The 14247-nt window shown below is 40.3% G+C and overlaps 2 protein-coding genes across 4 annotated transcripts in view; both read right to left on the bottom strand.

Moving 5' to 3' along the window:
- Nucleotides 1-1179: 1179 nt before the first annotated feature.
- On the bottom strand, nt 1180-11220 carry agfg1b (ArfGAP with FG repeats 1b). Of its 3 annotated transcripts, XM_034887159.1 has the most exons (12): nt 10872-11218; nt 8040-8133; nt 7654-7769; nt 7028-7166; nt 6754-6910; nt 6466-6573; nt 5860-6004; nt 3097-3176; nt 2910-3002; nt 2578-2736; nt 1807-1901; nt 1180-1602 (listed from the first exon to the last, which is right to left on the bottom strand). In XM_034887159.1, the coding sequence occupies exons 1-12, from the start codon at nt 11036-11038 to the stop codon at nt 1546-1548; spliced, it is 1410 nt and encodes a 469-aa protein (XP_034743050.1). In that variant the 5' UTR covers nt 11039-11218; the 3' UTR covers nt 1180-1545. The 3 variants fall into 3 exon arrangements, with proteins under 3 accessions (XP_034743050.1, XP_034743052.1, XP_034743051.1); XM_034887161.1 differs by lacking the exon at nt 2578-2736 and having other exon boundaries at nt 10872-11220; XM_034887160.1 differs by lacking the exon at nt 6466-6573 and having other exon boundaries at nt 10872-11219.
- Nucleotides 11221-12008: 788 nt separating this feature from the next.
- The window catches only part of zgc:110269 (probable flap endonuclease 1 homolog), a 5999-nt gene continuing 3760 nt past the window's right edge, over nt 12009-14247 (bottom strand). Inside the window, exons 7-11 of the mRNA XM_034887172.1 lie at nt 13590-13650; nt 13329-13460; nt 13082-13227; nt 12421-12565; nt 12009-12162 (exon numbers count right to left, since the gene is read on the bottom strand). Of these exons, the coding sequence (XP_034743063.1) occupies nt 12106-12162; nt 12421-12565; nt 13082-13227; nt 13329-13460; nt 13590-13650 (541 nt within the window). The 3' untranslated portion in view covers nt 12009-12105. The remainder of the gene's footprint in view (nt 12163-12420; nt 12566-13081; nt 13228-13328; nt 13461-13589; nt 13651-14247) is intronic.

The following is a 14247-nucleotide window of genomic DNA, read 5'->3' on the forward strand; positions in this document are numbered from 1 at the left end:
TGAAATAATCCAAAGACATTATTGCACAAAATTTTAGTTAAAAATCTTTTAATTTATTTATACATATATTTATATATGTACACATTTCCTCACCTCTTCTTGTAAAGACAATAAAACAAATTGTCAAATTCATTGTTAGTAATTGGTGGCACAATCGAGACACTAGTTCTCCAGAGTCCCAGGCTGATCCAGTAACGGAATAATCCCTTAATTAATCTGTTCTTTTCCTTGCCTTAATAATGCAAAGAAAACTGGAGGGAGATCAATATTTCTCCTTATCCTGATCTTCACTCCATAAGATTTTTCATCAGAAGGCAAGTAAAAAGCCAGATGTCAAGGGAGTGTAGTGAATACAACTTAACATTTCATAAATATTTTGTGTTAAAAGGCAGGGTCTGGTAAACCGGTCATTCCCCAAAAGGGTCAAAAGGATAAGTCACCCGCCTCAACCATGTCAATAACTACTTCACTTGTTTTGACGCGACGCAATTTGGGTTACACCCACAACCCTAAAACCTTAAAAGTCTTTCCTTTTGTCTTTATCATATTCATAAAATATAGTGAATATCTGAAAGCAGGAGAAAGGTTACTTAGAGTATTCTTAACAATATTTATAGATTAGTTAAGGTAACAGGACATAGAAAAAAATCATCTTCAAGCCTGCACTTCTTGTCTCTTTCCTCCATTTGTGCTTTAGTATACATGTAGTATACATGCCTGTCCCTTTGCCTGGTGGGCTAAAACATCTGAAGTCTATGCAGTCCTCATTTTCGAGGAGCTGCCCATAGTTTCAAACTACAATTTAGCCGCTACCCTTTTTTCACAAATTTCACAAATATTGGCAATATTATTAAAAGCATGATAAATAGTCCAGGATCAATGCTGTATCCCAGCCACCTGTTTGGTATCTTACTCTAGTTTAAAAAAAAAAAAAAAAAAAAAAAAAAAAGTGGTTGCTTTCGGTTATAGGCAACTTGTAAGTTAATAAATGACATTTTGCACCTTAGTGTCAGTATAGCCACAAATATGCTGGAATAACAAAAATAGATCCCTTTTGAAAATGAAATACCACCATCATCATCATCATGGTTGCTTCAAACCAGAGATCTGGATTTGGATGGAACCCTGTTAATAATCTTAAAGTCTATGCCCTTACCCACTAGACACTTTGTAGTGGAGTTTTTTCAACAAGGTATGCATATACTCACCCTTGTCAACTCAGTCCTTGTTATACATAACATGTACTTAATTGTGATTACATATTATGATGATATGCACAGAGCTTACAGTTGTAAACATAAAATAAAAAGCATATAATGTATTGTATATAGTCCAAACAGTACATTTTTCACTCTCCGCATAACAGTCCCTTAGTCTCCAATATAGCCATTTGTATTCCTTCATAGTGTTGTAAACCTCTTTTTATGAAAAAAAGAAAAAATAGTGTTTTTAAAAAAGACTGTACTGCCACTAATTGCATGATGGAACGGATGCGTTGAATATGTGCTGCATGCTGCCCTCTGGTGGCAAGGACTGGGAGTTGTGCTACAGGAAAGGGTTGGTAGAACCCGCTGAAGGGAATGACCCGGCTGGGGCTCCCGCCTGGAATAAGAAAGGGATGGATGTAAGACACCAGCTGAAACATTCTGAGAATTATGCCTTCAAATTAATGTTATTAATAGGATTTTTTTCAATGAAATCAATCAGTACCATAGTTTCCCGAAACTTATAAAAGCCCCCGCTGCACCTCCTTTATTGCCTTCTTTAACCCCAAAAGCTGGAAAACAAAAAGCAGGGCATGCTCACCATGAATGGGTTATTGGACATGCCAGGGCCAGCCAAGGGCTGCCCAAAGGGCGTCATGGAGGACTTGTTCTGTCCGTAGACTGGGAATGCAGGGCCTAGGGGTGTTACAGGGAAAGGGTTGAGTCTGCTCTCTCCAGCAATGCTCAATATATTTCACTGCAACTTTTATATACATACAGCGACCAAAAATAGGTTACAAAGAGTCAAAGATAAATTACCCTAACCACTAAGGGAATGAAGTCGGCTACACATGATAGGTGGCAAAAACGTTTTGCGCTGGCCGTTCCAATGATTTCTGCTCAAAATTCAAATTATTTCAACCTCTTATCTAGTTGCTGCTGACCTTTTGAAAGTGCAACCAATGAGATCACAGCATGTTGTTACCTAGCCACCCTTGATGACCCTCTGCGCCCTACAAAGCCGCGCGCAGAGAGCAAATCGCGTATCATGTGTAGGCGGCTTAAAACTGGGAAGAGGGGAGAAAATAAAACAAAATAGCCAAGCATTTTGATTGCATTCAGGTGTGAACAGAGCCTTATGAGGGATGCACAGAGCAAAAACCCTAAAGCGTTGTACCCTGAATGCAACCTTTTATCACTGTGCAGTAGCTGCCATTGACAGGTCACTTTTAATGTGCTGCAGCCTCAGCAAGACAAACACAATTTCCTAAAATTTCATGAGAGAAAAATGCTGCACGTGACCTAAATCACTGAAAGGCACTGCCCAGGTGAAACAGGATAAGAGGACAGAGGGGTGTGGGAGGCCACTAACCATTAGACTGAGGGTGGTAGGCCCCGGGTTGAGAGTAAGGGATGGGAGCCTGGCCAGGGAATTGCTGCTGGAAGTTTCCGCTGAAACTGGTCGGGAGGCAGTAGGAAGATGCATTTCCAAAGCCGGCAGGCATGCTCATAGAGCCAGTGCCAAACGAGGCTACGAGACACACACACACACACAGCATGTGTGTAAATGCATGCACACGCACACACATGAGTAAATTCGAAATATGTTGTCAAATCACAGAGCCTCTTGGCAATGTAACTGAGTTACATCAAAGTAACAATAATGTTTAAAAAATATGTCATTAAATACACAAATGCACACACCCGCAGCTGGAGCTCTGCCATTGGTCTGGAAAGGGTTGGTGGCCATCTCCGGGGCAACGGCTGCAGCAACGAAGGGATTTGTGGACGGGACGGCTAGATGAAACGCAGGTGGAGAGTTGCAAAATTAGTCCAAAAATGCATTTCAATTTTGTATGCATCACTGTAGTAGTAATAACTATATAACCACCTCCAAAGCCATGCTGCATGCTGGGTAACACAGGTGGATTCTGGGCAGGCGATGAACCAAGCACTGGTCCAAATAAGTTCCTGTGAAGAAAATGCCCTAATTAGATGATGTTACATCCGTATGCAATACGCATGACAGGCATTAATTAACTTTTAGAACTGATAGTAGAGATTGGCCAATTTATCGATACGCTGCTGCTGCGTTCGCAGATTTTGCCGGCATTATTTACAGGCGGGCGCCCACACAGGTAGCTCTGCGGTGCTAGAGAGACGCTGCAGTTCAAGTGCAGACCATGCACTGCCCCTCCCCCAATAGCAGAGTGCTGGAAGCCTGCTCCTCAAGACAAAGGTAAGTGTAACTTTCAAAGCATCTTTTAATGGTTTGACTTAGCTGAAATATTGCTCTACACTTTGAAAGTGGAAACACGTTGCTCTATATGTGCTTGCAACTATAGCTTAGCAAGTTTGTTGGTCCAATTGGAAAATGTCAAATGCTTTGTCCATAAAACTGCTTGCCATTGTATTTAGGGAGCTCCAAATAGCCAAGTTGTAGGCTCTGTTATTAGGAACACTGGGCATAGGATTAGGTAATGCCGACGTTGTTCCGTGGTATTTGTGGGAGTTTTATTCAGCGACCACCTGGCTGAGGTTTTCACGCAAGGGGTGTGTGAGACACACACACACCACACTCACTCCTTACTTGGAGCTGGGCGGAGTTGCCATCACATTGATATCAGCGTGCGCGCATGTGTGTGTGTGTGTGTGTGTGTGGGTGTTTTTAAAATATCAAAAGACATTTTGTGATGACCTCATTATATCTGTCTTATAATATCTCAGCAAGCAATGTATTATCAAGGCTATGTTGTAGATGTTGATGAAAGCCTTTTAGCCTTGCACAGTTATGCAGTGCACCCATCCATATGCTGCACACTGCACATATAATTTGGATGATATAAATGTAAAATGATTGCAGAAGTGACCCTGATCTGGGTTTCTGTTTATTCTTTTTAAAGAAATGGCAGAGCAGATTCCCAAAACAAATACAGTGTGGCAGCTTTTTACCTATTCTACTCCAAGTAAGGCTTGCTACAAAATCTGCAATATAATAGTGAGCATGGGAGCTGAAAAGGCAAAGGCCAAAAATACTTCAAATATTGTTTATCTACTTGTTCTTCCTCACCTGCTCATCTGTATATTGTTTTCATTAAAGTTCAATACATTTTCTTTAAATTTAGACTTGTAACATGTTATCATCATTGTCATTTTTATGATGTAAATTGAGGGAGCAAAAGCAATATTGGCTCCAAATATCAGCTCAAGAAAATCGGCAGCTCGTATCGGTCATTGGCTAAGGCTGATGAAAAGAAATTTGGTATCGGCACAAAAAAAAAAATCCATTTCAGTCGATCCCTAACTGATACGGTAATAGTTTGCCGATTATTTTTTTAAACAAACACTATAGCTGTGAAAGGATGTCTCATAAATTTGTCTGTTGATTGGATTTGAAGATTTTAGTTGGGATTCCAATGTATGCATTCTCCTAGTGTCTAGGGGCCAGTTGTTCAAAGGTAAACTAATCGGATTTTGGATCAAATCTTGAAAATGGGTTGTTCTAAAGGGAAAGAAGGAATCTGAAATCAGATTAGATCAGGGAATCCAATCCTAGTTTTAATCTGGATCAAACCTTCAGTTTGTGTTGTTCAAAACTTGTCAGTAGGATTTGGATAACTTTGATTAAAAAAAAACAGGATTATCCTGATCCCAACAGGGGGTAGGATTTCAAGGTGGATTTCAAGGTGGATTCCAGCACAAAAACTTAGTAAAACTTTAAATTGGTCAAAGAATACATTTGTATCATTTAGTGTATATACTTTTTATATTTTGCACTTGACTTGTTTAACCTTAGTTAAGTTTAGTAAAGTAAAAAATAAAATAAAAATAAAAATTATCTTGTCCTCATGAAACAATCCCCCAAACAGATTTAAATAACAAAAAAGAAATGCAAGATAATGATATATATCTCATTCATCACCGTATATTAATTTCAAGGAAACAATCTTATGCAAATGCCTGGTCTTTCCTCCTTAGATGAAGAAGAACCCTCAACATTCTACTACTACTACTTCACTTTTAACTTTTTTTTTTGTTTAAGACGTTTTCAAAATTTTCCACAATGTATTTGTTAATGTATATTAGTTTTTTATTTGTAGTAGCTTAGATGAGGGGTCATAACAGAAAATTATAAATGGAAGTGGGAGTTATTTTTGTGTTTTATCTCAAAATAAACACTTAGTGTGACCCCATCTTGATTCCTCTTCCCTTTTCTGTAAGTAGCTGGTAGCCCACATGTGATATGTTGTCCTATTTAGAGCACTGGTGATCCGGATTGGGTAATCTTGAAAACTGTGTATCTGGATCAGGGCGATCCAATCCAATGTTGCTTTGAAAAACCGGCATAAAAGTAAGACGGATGACCTGATCCTGGATAGGAAGAAATGGGATTTCCAAATTCGGATCATTTTGATCCAGATTAAATGTTTTGAACAACTGGCCCTAGGTGATCCACATCACCATTTCACCATGTTATGATTATTATTATTCAACAACAGATGTTGCATACTGAATTAATCAACCTCATGTAGCATACAGTATTTGTAGGCTTTCCAGGTGGGCAGAGGTACCCTGTGTATGAAATGCCCGGTTTCTGGTGAACATTATTAGCAGTGCTATAATTACTGTGTGTGTGTGTGTGCCAGTCTCTCACCCTGGCACATTGCTGGCTGTGGTAATAGAGGAGCTGAGCTCGTTGTCCAACTCAGCCAGAGCAGCGTATCGATCCTCTCTGCGGCTCTCTGTCTGGGACTGGGTGGGGACGGCACTAGACATTGACGGGATTGGCACACCTCCACCTTTCGGAAAAAATAATAATAAGATACTCACAAATCAAATGCCGGGTGTATACACGCTACACACTCAAATAATAGAGAATTAACTAAAGATTCCGGGAAAAGCATGGTATTTTGTAAGAGGTTTAGGGCTAAATGTCCAATGGGTATCTCCTTTCACAGCACTTTTGTCAAATTAATTCAAATTGAAAGGAAGTTTTGGTGTGTTTTCCAACATTCTAACGTAGCATGTTTTAAGTGCTCACTGCGCTTGGTGCTGAGCATTAGTTTAAAAACTTTTAAAATCTTCCAAGAGAAATGTGCTTCCATCCGATTTTCAACAGTTGTGATGATCAGTGTCATGCATCCATAGCTGACTACAGACAGTGGACACAGTGGGTACGAAACAAATAAGAAAAATACTGAGATGGGGGTGAGTGTGTGTGGATAGAGTGAAGGAAAGACAATGGTGGGGAGGGGGGTACCTGATGAAAAGGACTTTGAGGGGGGTGACGTGCTCAGATGGGATGGAATTGCAGTGTTTCCAAATGCCTCAAAGTTGGCAAAGTTGGTATCTGAATTACCCTGAGGTGCTGCAGCCATACACAAGGACAAATGAACAATGAATGTGGAAATAAAAACAAGGGCAGGGCATTGCATGGGATGATGACATTCCAGGCTTCACACTTCTAAGTATCGTTATTACTGTATATCGAGTGTGAGTGAAATGTTGGACCTTTTGGGACGTTGAGAGAAAGCTATAGCTATCTTACCTGAATGGCTTGGGAAATGTGCAAAGTTGGCAAAGTTGGCAGAGGTGGAAGATTGAGTGGCTGGAGCGGCAAAGATGTCTCCTCCCAGGTCAGAGAGCAAGTCAAACTTTTTCTCCTGAGCAGCGCTGTGAGCCTGGGAGCGACCTAGCCCCGGAGACTGGGCAGTGAGCGCACATATTAAGTCGAGTTAAAAGGCTTCTCCATTCAAATTCCAAAAGACATCATTAATACTTATCTAATTGACAAATAGAGCCTCAGTGAACATTTCCGTTACCTGACGCAGTGGGGTCTTGTTGAGCTGCAAGGTCTTGAGGGGTTGCACTTCTGGGGTACTACCGGTGCTGCTGGCTGAGGAGCCAGACACAGAGGCCTGGACACTAGCTACTGCCCTAGCCTGGTCTGGAGGAACATACCTAGGCATCCAGGAAAGAACACCAACACAAATGCAGAGTATTAAAAAAGAAAGAAAGAAAGACAATAAAAGGAAGACTTTATAACTGATCCTGACTGACTGGGCACTACGCAAGTACAACAAATGGGTAATTATCTATTTGATTAGGATAAAGGTAAGTATTTAAATTGAATGGGACCTTCCCTTATAAAGCAGTTTTTAAAGTTGTTTTCTTTCCACCAACACTGCATGTAAGAGAGGAAAGTGACAATGAAGAGCATGCTATCACACTGAAACATATGGTTAACCACCCATGGCTTTGTAGCCATTATTTAAAGCTGTATGCACCCAAGTATAAAATATTGGTCTATCTATCCATTTAAACTATGTGCATAGTGGATCCAAGGAGTGAAGGACTGAAGTCATTATTTCGGTTTGTGATCTTTTGACAACAGGGTTAACTCTTCCCAAAACATATTAAACAAACAAAAAACACAAGTTCATTTTACCATCTTTTCTTTTCATATTTTTCCTGGAGGAACTCTTTTACTTTCAGTGGTTCTCGGAAATCTGGAACAACTAATGTCCTGTCGTCATAGAGGCCCAACCAGATGTGTTTACAGACCTACAGGGGGGCAGAGGAATGAGGAGAGTGGGAGGTAAGAGGGGATGGAGGTGGGGGTGGTGGCAAAGCCGGGAGAGAGGTGAGAGAAAGTAGAAGGGTAGGGGGAGGGGAGGACGAGAAATGGGAGAGAGGAATGCCAATAAAGTTGACTATGCAGGTTTCAGGAAATGCCAAGATGCTTCTGAATCAAAACCAGAATGACCATAAACAATAGTGTTTAACAATGTGAAGTATGGTGCCGAGTCCTTTGGTGTGAAGTGTGCCTGATACCTCATTGCTGTGTTTCTGTAGGAACTCAATTTCCTGATGTGTGAATGTGGTCATAGAGATGGACTTCACTCTGTGTGGGGGGTTCAGTCCTCGCCTGTAGGTGGAAGGGGTACATTTTTTAGATTTTTTCCTGTTTATTGGTATTTTAGTTAACAAACCGTAAATACTACACACAGATAACAAATATTAGAAAAATCAATACATAATTTAAACACAGAGATACAAAAAAAAAACAGGACACATGCAGTAAATAAAACCATAAATATTAATCAAGGTACAACCACAGATGTATTGATATATTTTTTTATTTAATGTATGTGTACTTTCTGTTTGGGGAATAAAAACTGAGTGCAAGTATTTAGATTTTCCTAAAAAATTAAAATCAAAGGCACAAGTTAAATCAGAAATGTTTAGGATTTGAATTGATTTATTTTGATTAGAAATGACAAACCTACTTATAAATTGCCGATATTGTGCTCACTGACATAAGTGACTTATAGCAGATGCCATCATAACTACATATGTTTATCTAGTCTGCAAAGGCTAAAAAACTCAAATTCACTTTGATCTGGATCTATAGAAAACATCCTTGAATAATAGTTCAAACAAATCTCTACCCCTTGATCTAAGCAAAGTGCAAACACAAAATAACTAATTGCATGGAGTTTGTGACATATAAAAATCACACCGTAGCAGACAATTGTTTTAAGAAGTCACACAACTGAGCCAAACTGAAATCCCTTGTGTGTAATGGTAGGTAGGACAAGTGATAGATAAAATATACTTTAAATTAGGGCTGGGCGTTGTGGAGAAAATCAAATATCACAATATTGTTGACCAAATACCTCGATATCAATACCGAAACGATATTGTAGTGTTGACTAATGGTGCTTTCACTAAATATTTACACAATGAGATTTGTGATAAGTAATCATCAGTGACTAAGTGTGTAAAGGCAAATAATAGAACAGTTACAACAGTCTGGTAAGTTCAGAAAATGACTTCACTTTACTGTAATGCAGCCTTTAAAACCAGGAAAAGACCACATTTATGCCATATTACAACATCCAAAATCTAAGACAATATCGACTCTCATATCACAGTATCAATATTATATCGATATATTGCCCAGTTCTAGCTTGAAGTTGCAACAGCTGGTTGGTACGTGTTGGCAAAAGCTAAATCAAGACAACAAATAAAATCTGTGGCCAAATTATTGAATCACTGCTTGTTTATATATCTCATAATCACATTTGTGCTAATGAGTCAACTATCAGCACCGAAAGGGAAAACAAGCTAACAAACATTCCAGAGTATAGTAAGAGCAATCATAAAAAAAAAAAAATTTAAATGGCTGTAAAGTTGCCTCAAGCACGCAGTTCTCAATATACAAAGGTCTGTGCCAGAGGGCCACCCACGAGGAAGGGAATCAAGAGCCAATTCTGGATGAGCTTTTATTGTGAAAATGAGAGACAGGGTGCAGTTAACAACTACTGCTTCCCCAGTGTATAGCAGATTCGCTATAATGACAAAACCATTGTTGAAAGAAAGTAATCAGTTGACATGGGCTTGTGTTCGCCGTAAGGGATGTCGGGTCTGATGGTCGGATGATTGAAAAACAAAACAAAAAACACATCCAACGTTTAAGGCTTGTGATGGCAACACCATGCTCTGGGGATGCTGCTGCAAGCCATAGAAGGCTTGTAAGGGGGGACCTGATGCAATCAACAACAGGATTGTAATGTTCTGGTGTGGTCAAGTCAGAGGCCAGGCCTCCATCCAATCCAGAATTTATGGCAGAATTTCAAAATTGCTTTTCACGGCAACTTGACCGATCTTTCAGAGTTCCGCAAAGAAAACTGAGGGAAAACCGCAGTGTCCAGATGTGCAAATAAGCCGTTACAGACCCTTCCACATAGACTCAAGACTGAAACTGTTGTCAAAGGCGCAATTAATTTAGTTACGTGTATTATACCAACAGAAAATACACACTATTAATAGAAATGATGACGTGGAAATTGATTTTTTTTTCCGTTTGTCTTTATTTCTAAGTCTTTAGTGGCGAAAAATTCAGTCAAAACCCGTTTCTGATACAGTGTATCAACATCTGTAATAGATCGGCCTGTTTTACACTCTTTAACCAATAGGTGGTATTGTGAGCAAATTGAGCCTTGAGAAATGGACCCTTTTGTGAACCACTTTGCTGGAAAGCTTCATGAGGCTTCATCTCGCCACCGCTATCCTTAATAAAGGACTGAAGGAAGAACTGGTTTCATCAGGCAGCAGCTGAGGAAAGACCCACTGCCCCACTTCGTCTTTTAACTACTCCCCAAGTAGAGAGACCCACCCTGCCCCTGCTTATCTAGAAGTGAAGGTGTGTGTGTGTGTGTGTGTGTGTGTGTGTGTGTGATGCCTTGTCGGAGGTCCAGCTAAAGTTCAACTAGAGGAGCTCCAAGTCACGTGCTGTGTTTATACGAGGTTGTCAACTATTTGACTATTATTAACATTTACGTTTGGAGTGTTAACCTTGTACGACCACCACACAGGCACAAAGATGCTGAAACCAACCCGCTCACTCAGCCTAAATACCATTTCTTTTCATACTGCAGAAAAGCTGTAAAAACAAGCTGTAACAAACCAAACTGCCGACAATACCCAACCCAAACCAACGGCCGAACCGATGTTACCGGTCCTCACTTTAACACTAGCTAACAAGCTAACAGTACCACCAAGTCTGTTGTGGACCGGACAAATCGATGACCGACAGCGGCATCTTTTGTCCTTGCCTGGTGGACACTGTTAACAATAAATACGATACTTTCGTCAACTCACAAGATCCCAGAGCAGGTGGTACAGACGAAGGAGCCCACTGTCATGTTGACATAGGTCGGGCCGCGCTGGTCGCAGTCGAAGCATTTCCTATTCGCGGGCAGGCTAGTCATTTCCCGGAGCATCTTCAAATGAGTCTCCTCCTGCTTTCGCTTCGCGCTCGTCGCCATAGCCGAAAAAAGCGGGATAGTATCACAGGGGGATAAGTTTGGTCAAGGTACCCGGCACAGGGAGGGTGTCTTCGGGGTAGACTTGTCGCTAGCGGCGGCGGCGACGGCCGGGGAGACACCTTTCTGGCCGGGGAGACTGGGGCGACTGACAAACTACTTCTTCTACACGTCCATAGTGTGACAGAGACCGGCTTCACAAGCACAGGCGCCATCTGTTGGTTTGGAATAATGCCTCGTACACTAATTAACGCACTCATTCAAAATATTTCAGAAAAAAATTGTGCAATGAAAACACTACACTACTAATCACACTTCCCATAAGAACATCACACAAACAATTACACATTAACATTATTTTAATTAAAAAATGCCAACAGCACTACATATAAAATAAAAATATAAAACATAGTGTATACTGCATTCCCAAGTATTTCAAAATAATATTTTTTTTCTTCAGTTAAACATCTCACCATCTCTTTTTGACATGATACCACTTTTTTGGGGCATTTTTTAAAATTCAAGTGCTTGGCCTCTGCCTTGGCACCCTTTACACAACAGGTGCTCATTGAATATCTAGTGATGAGACATCCCCTGTCTCCAGTTCTGGCGGGAGGGAAGGCCTCCCTGACAGGGATCCCACTGTTCTCTTTCATAGTCGTCCATCGCCTGCTCTGCTTTTCCTGGTGGCTGGATACACTAAAGAACAAGTGTAAGATCAGATTATTGTATGGGGGTAGTGGGGGTAGTTCTCCCATGCAGAGACAAAGACGTGAAGTCAATGTCTTGCAAGACGGCTGTTTTAGCTTCTTTTAAGTTTGGCGGTGACTAAAACACATGGAATATTAGTTAGTCCCTGACATGGATGTTGAAGATGCCAGACGTTCTCCTCAGTACAGATATAAAGCTTGTTAAAGAAAAAAAGTCATCTCATGGCAGAAATTCAAGATTAGAATCACAGATTTCTTTTTGTTTTTTCTTGATTGTTTGAGTTGTTCAGAAAGGCGTTGAAAACAACTTCCAACTTTGATGATGGAGGCAGCAAAGGGGGGGGGGAGATGGTGGCGGCCTTATTTTGACTTTGGTCTCTTTTTTTTGCTGCTTAAAGAGTCTGCAGCTTCCACAGTCTGGAGGAAGAAAAGAGAACTGTTCAGACTAATCAACAACACACCACCTTTTGAAGTACTAAAAATGAATAGTGATTTTTTTTCCAGGTCGTAACTGAAAATAGAGAGACGAAATGAAGTAGAAATGATGATTGATCCAGACATTTCAAAAGGTAGTTTTAAATAGTTTATTGTTAACTAAATAATTATAGCTTTCTTCCAATTTATACAAATCTGAATCAATTTAATAGTCTTTTATATTTCTGCAATGTTGCTCACCTGCTCCCTCTTTCTGGTGACTCTAAAGAAGTCCTCCATGCGAGTCTGCTTGCTTCGTCCGGCTGCCCTCTCCTTTTCCCTCTCCTCCCGCTTAGCTTCCCTCGTCTGGCGGAACTTCTCCATTCGTTGACGGATCCTGTCCTGTCTAAAAACATATCGACACGTTTACATTTACTCAAGTACTGTACTTAAGTACAAATTTGAAGTACTCAACTTAAGTCTTTTCTTTTCATGCCACTTTCTGCTTTTGCTCTGCTACATTTCAGAGAGAAATATTATAATAATAATAATACATTTTATTTAACAGCGCCTTTCTAACACTCAAGGACGCTTTACAGACAATAAAAGACAAAATATAAAATATGTTTGAGATTGACATTTTTTGAATGACAAGATGGCGGATAGCGTAAATGACAACAGCTAAAGTGAGTCGTTAAAAAACCTTTTTTTTAGTAAACTACTTGTACACAAACAATGTTCTCAATGCTATGTTCATTTGTAGAGCCCTTGGCGATACTTGGAGCTAAGTTTCATGTTGTGTCGAGCCTTCTTAGTGTTTTAAAAATAGTGATTTTGATGCTATCATAGTAGTGCCCCTAGCTCTCTCTCCATTCAAAAGACTGAAAACGAGAATTTGGTAAAGTGGCGCTTCCGTGCGTACCTCACGTGTGTGATGTGACAGAGGAGCCCAACCAAGGCTTCTTCATCTGGCTCAGTCCAGGTGAGTTCAGGAGCCACTGTTGGTGGTGCACCCAAGAATATCTTCCGTGCTTCTTGAAACTTCCAGAAATTTGGTACAGGATGGGTCTGAAGGGGCAGCAGATACCAGTGTCTTATCAGATCTTACACTTTTTTGTAAAGCAACATACAGAAGGGAAAACAAAGACCACCGGTTGGTCATTTAGTACCTCTCTGTTGATATGCAAAACCACATTCTCAATGGTACGGTGCTTCTGGATCAGTGTCAGAGCTCTCCTAGGACCCAAACCGGCTATCTTCTCACAGTAGTCACAGCCCAACAAAATACAAAGGTCAACAAACTGGTGGAAGAAAATTGCACAAAAACAGGAAAGTTTGAAGACTTATTTGTAGTATTTGTGCGAAGTGGTATTACAAATGATGATATTCTGTACTTTCAAAGACATGACAAGAGAAAGTTTTGGTCTCACCTCCTCGTGACTAATTTGGAGTTTCTCTAACAGCTTGGGTAAAGAATATTCAATGACATCACTGTGAAGAAGAAGAACATAGAGCAACATTAGATCAGTTTAGAAATCTCAGGACCTTTAGGTAAAGTGATAGACTGGAAATAAAGTGGCATGAGGAAATCCCCCGTTGATGCATTGATAAATGAAGTCCTGTCAGATCTGTGCCAGCCAGTGGCTTATTAGGACAGAAATGATCAGCACCAAACACGCATACACACGCGGTTAACTATCCATAACAAAAAAAAACCCGATGACAGGATGATGTCTGACTACAGGATTCCCAGCCTCATGTGAGGCCAATGCATCGATATCACTACAGATAATCTACTTAAAACGCCCATATTATGCTCATTTTCAGGTTCTTAATGGTATTTTGATGTTGTACTAAAATAAGTTTACATGGTTTCCTTTTCAAAAATCATCATTTTTGTTGTACTACACATTGCTGCAGTTCCTCCTTTTACCCTGTGTGTTCAGGTTTCTGTTTTAGCTACAGAGTGAGACATCTCACTTCTTTACCATCTTTGTTGGGAGTGGCACATGCACAGTAGCTAGGTAAGATCACATCAGCTAGCTGGCTGTTTCTCCAACTTTGGTCAGTACAAGGCAGGATGAGCTG

This window comes from Etheostoma cragini, chromosome 12, assembly GCF_013103735.1.
Source record: "Etheostoma cragini isolate CJK2018 chromosome 12, CSU_Ecrag_1.0, whole genome shotgun sequence".
Classification (NCBI taxonomy): Eukaryota; Metazoa; Chordata; class Actinopteri; order Perciformes; family Percidae; genus Etheostoma; species Etheostoma cragini.

What these genes read in the sequence shown, in the direction of transcription:
- agfg1b (XM_034887159.1), bottom strand. Translation starts at nt 11,038, where the DNA reads ATGGCGACGAGCGCGAAGCGAAAGCAGGAGGAGACTCATTTGAAGATG. An exon ending in ACCACCTGCTCTGGGATCTT is followed by an intron (nt 8,134 to 10,871) that starts GTGAGTTGACGA and finishes TTCCACCTACAG; the next exon opens with GCGAGGACTGAACCCCCCAC. An exon ending in ACAGCCAGCAATGTGCCAGG is followed by an intron (nt 3,177 to 5,859) that starts GTGAGAGACTGG and finishes TTTTCTTCACAG; the next exon opens with GAACTTATTTGGACCAGTGC.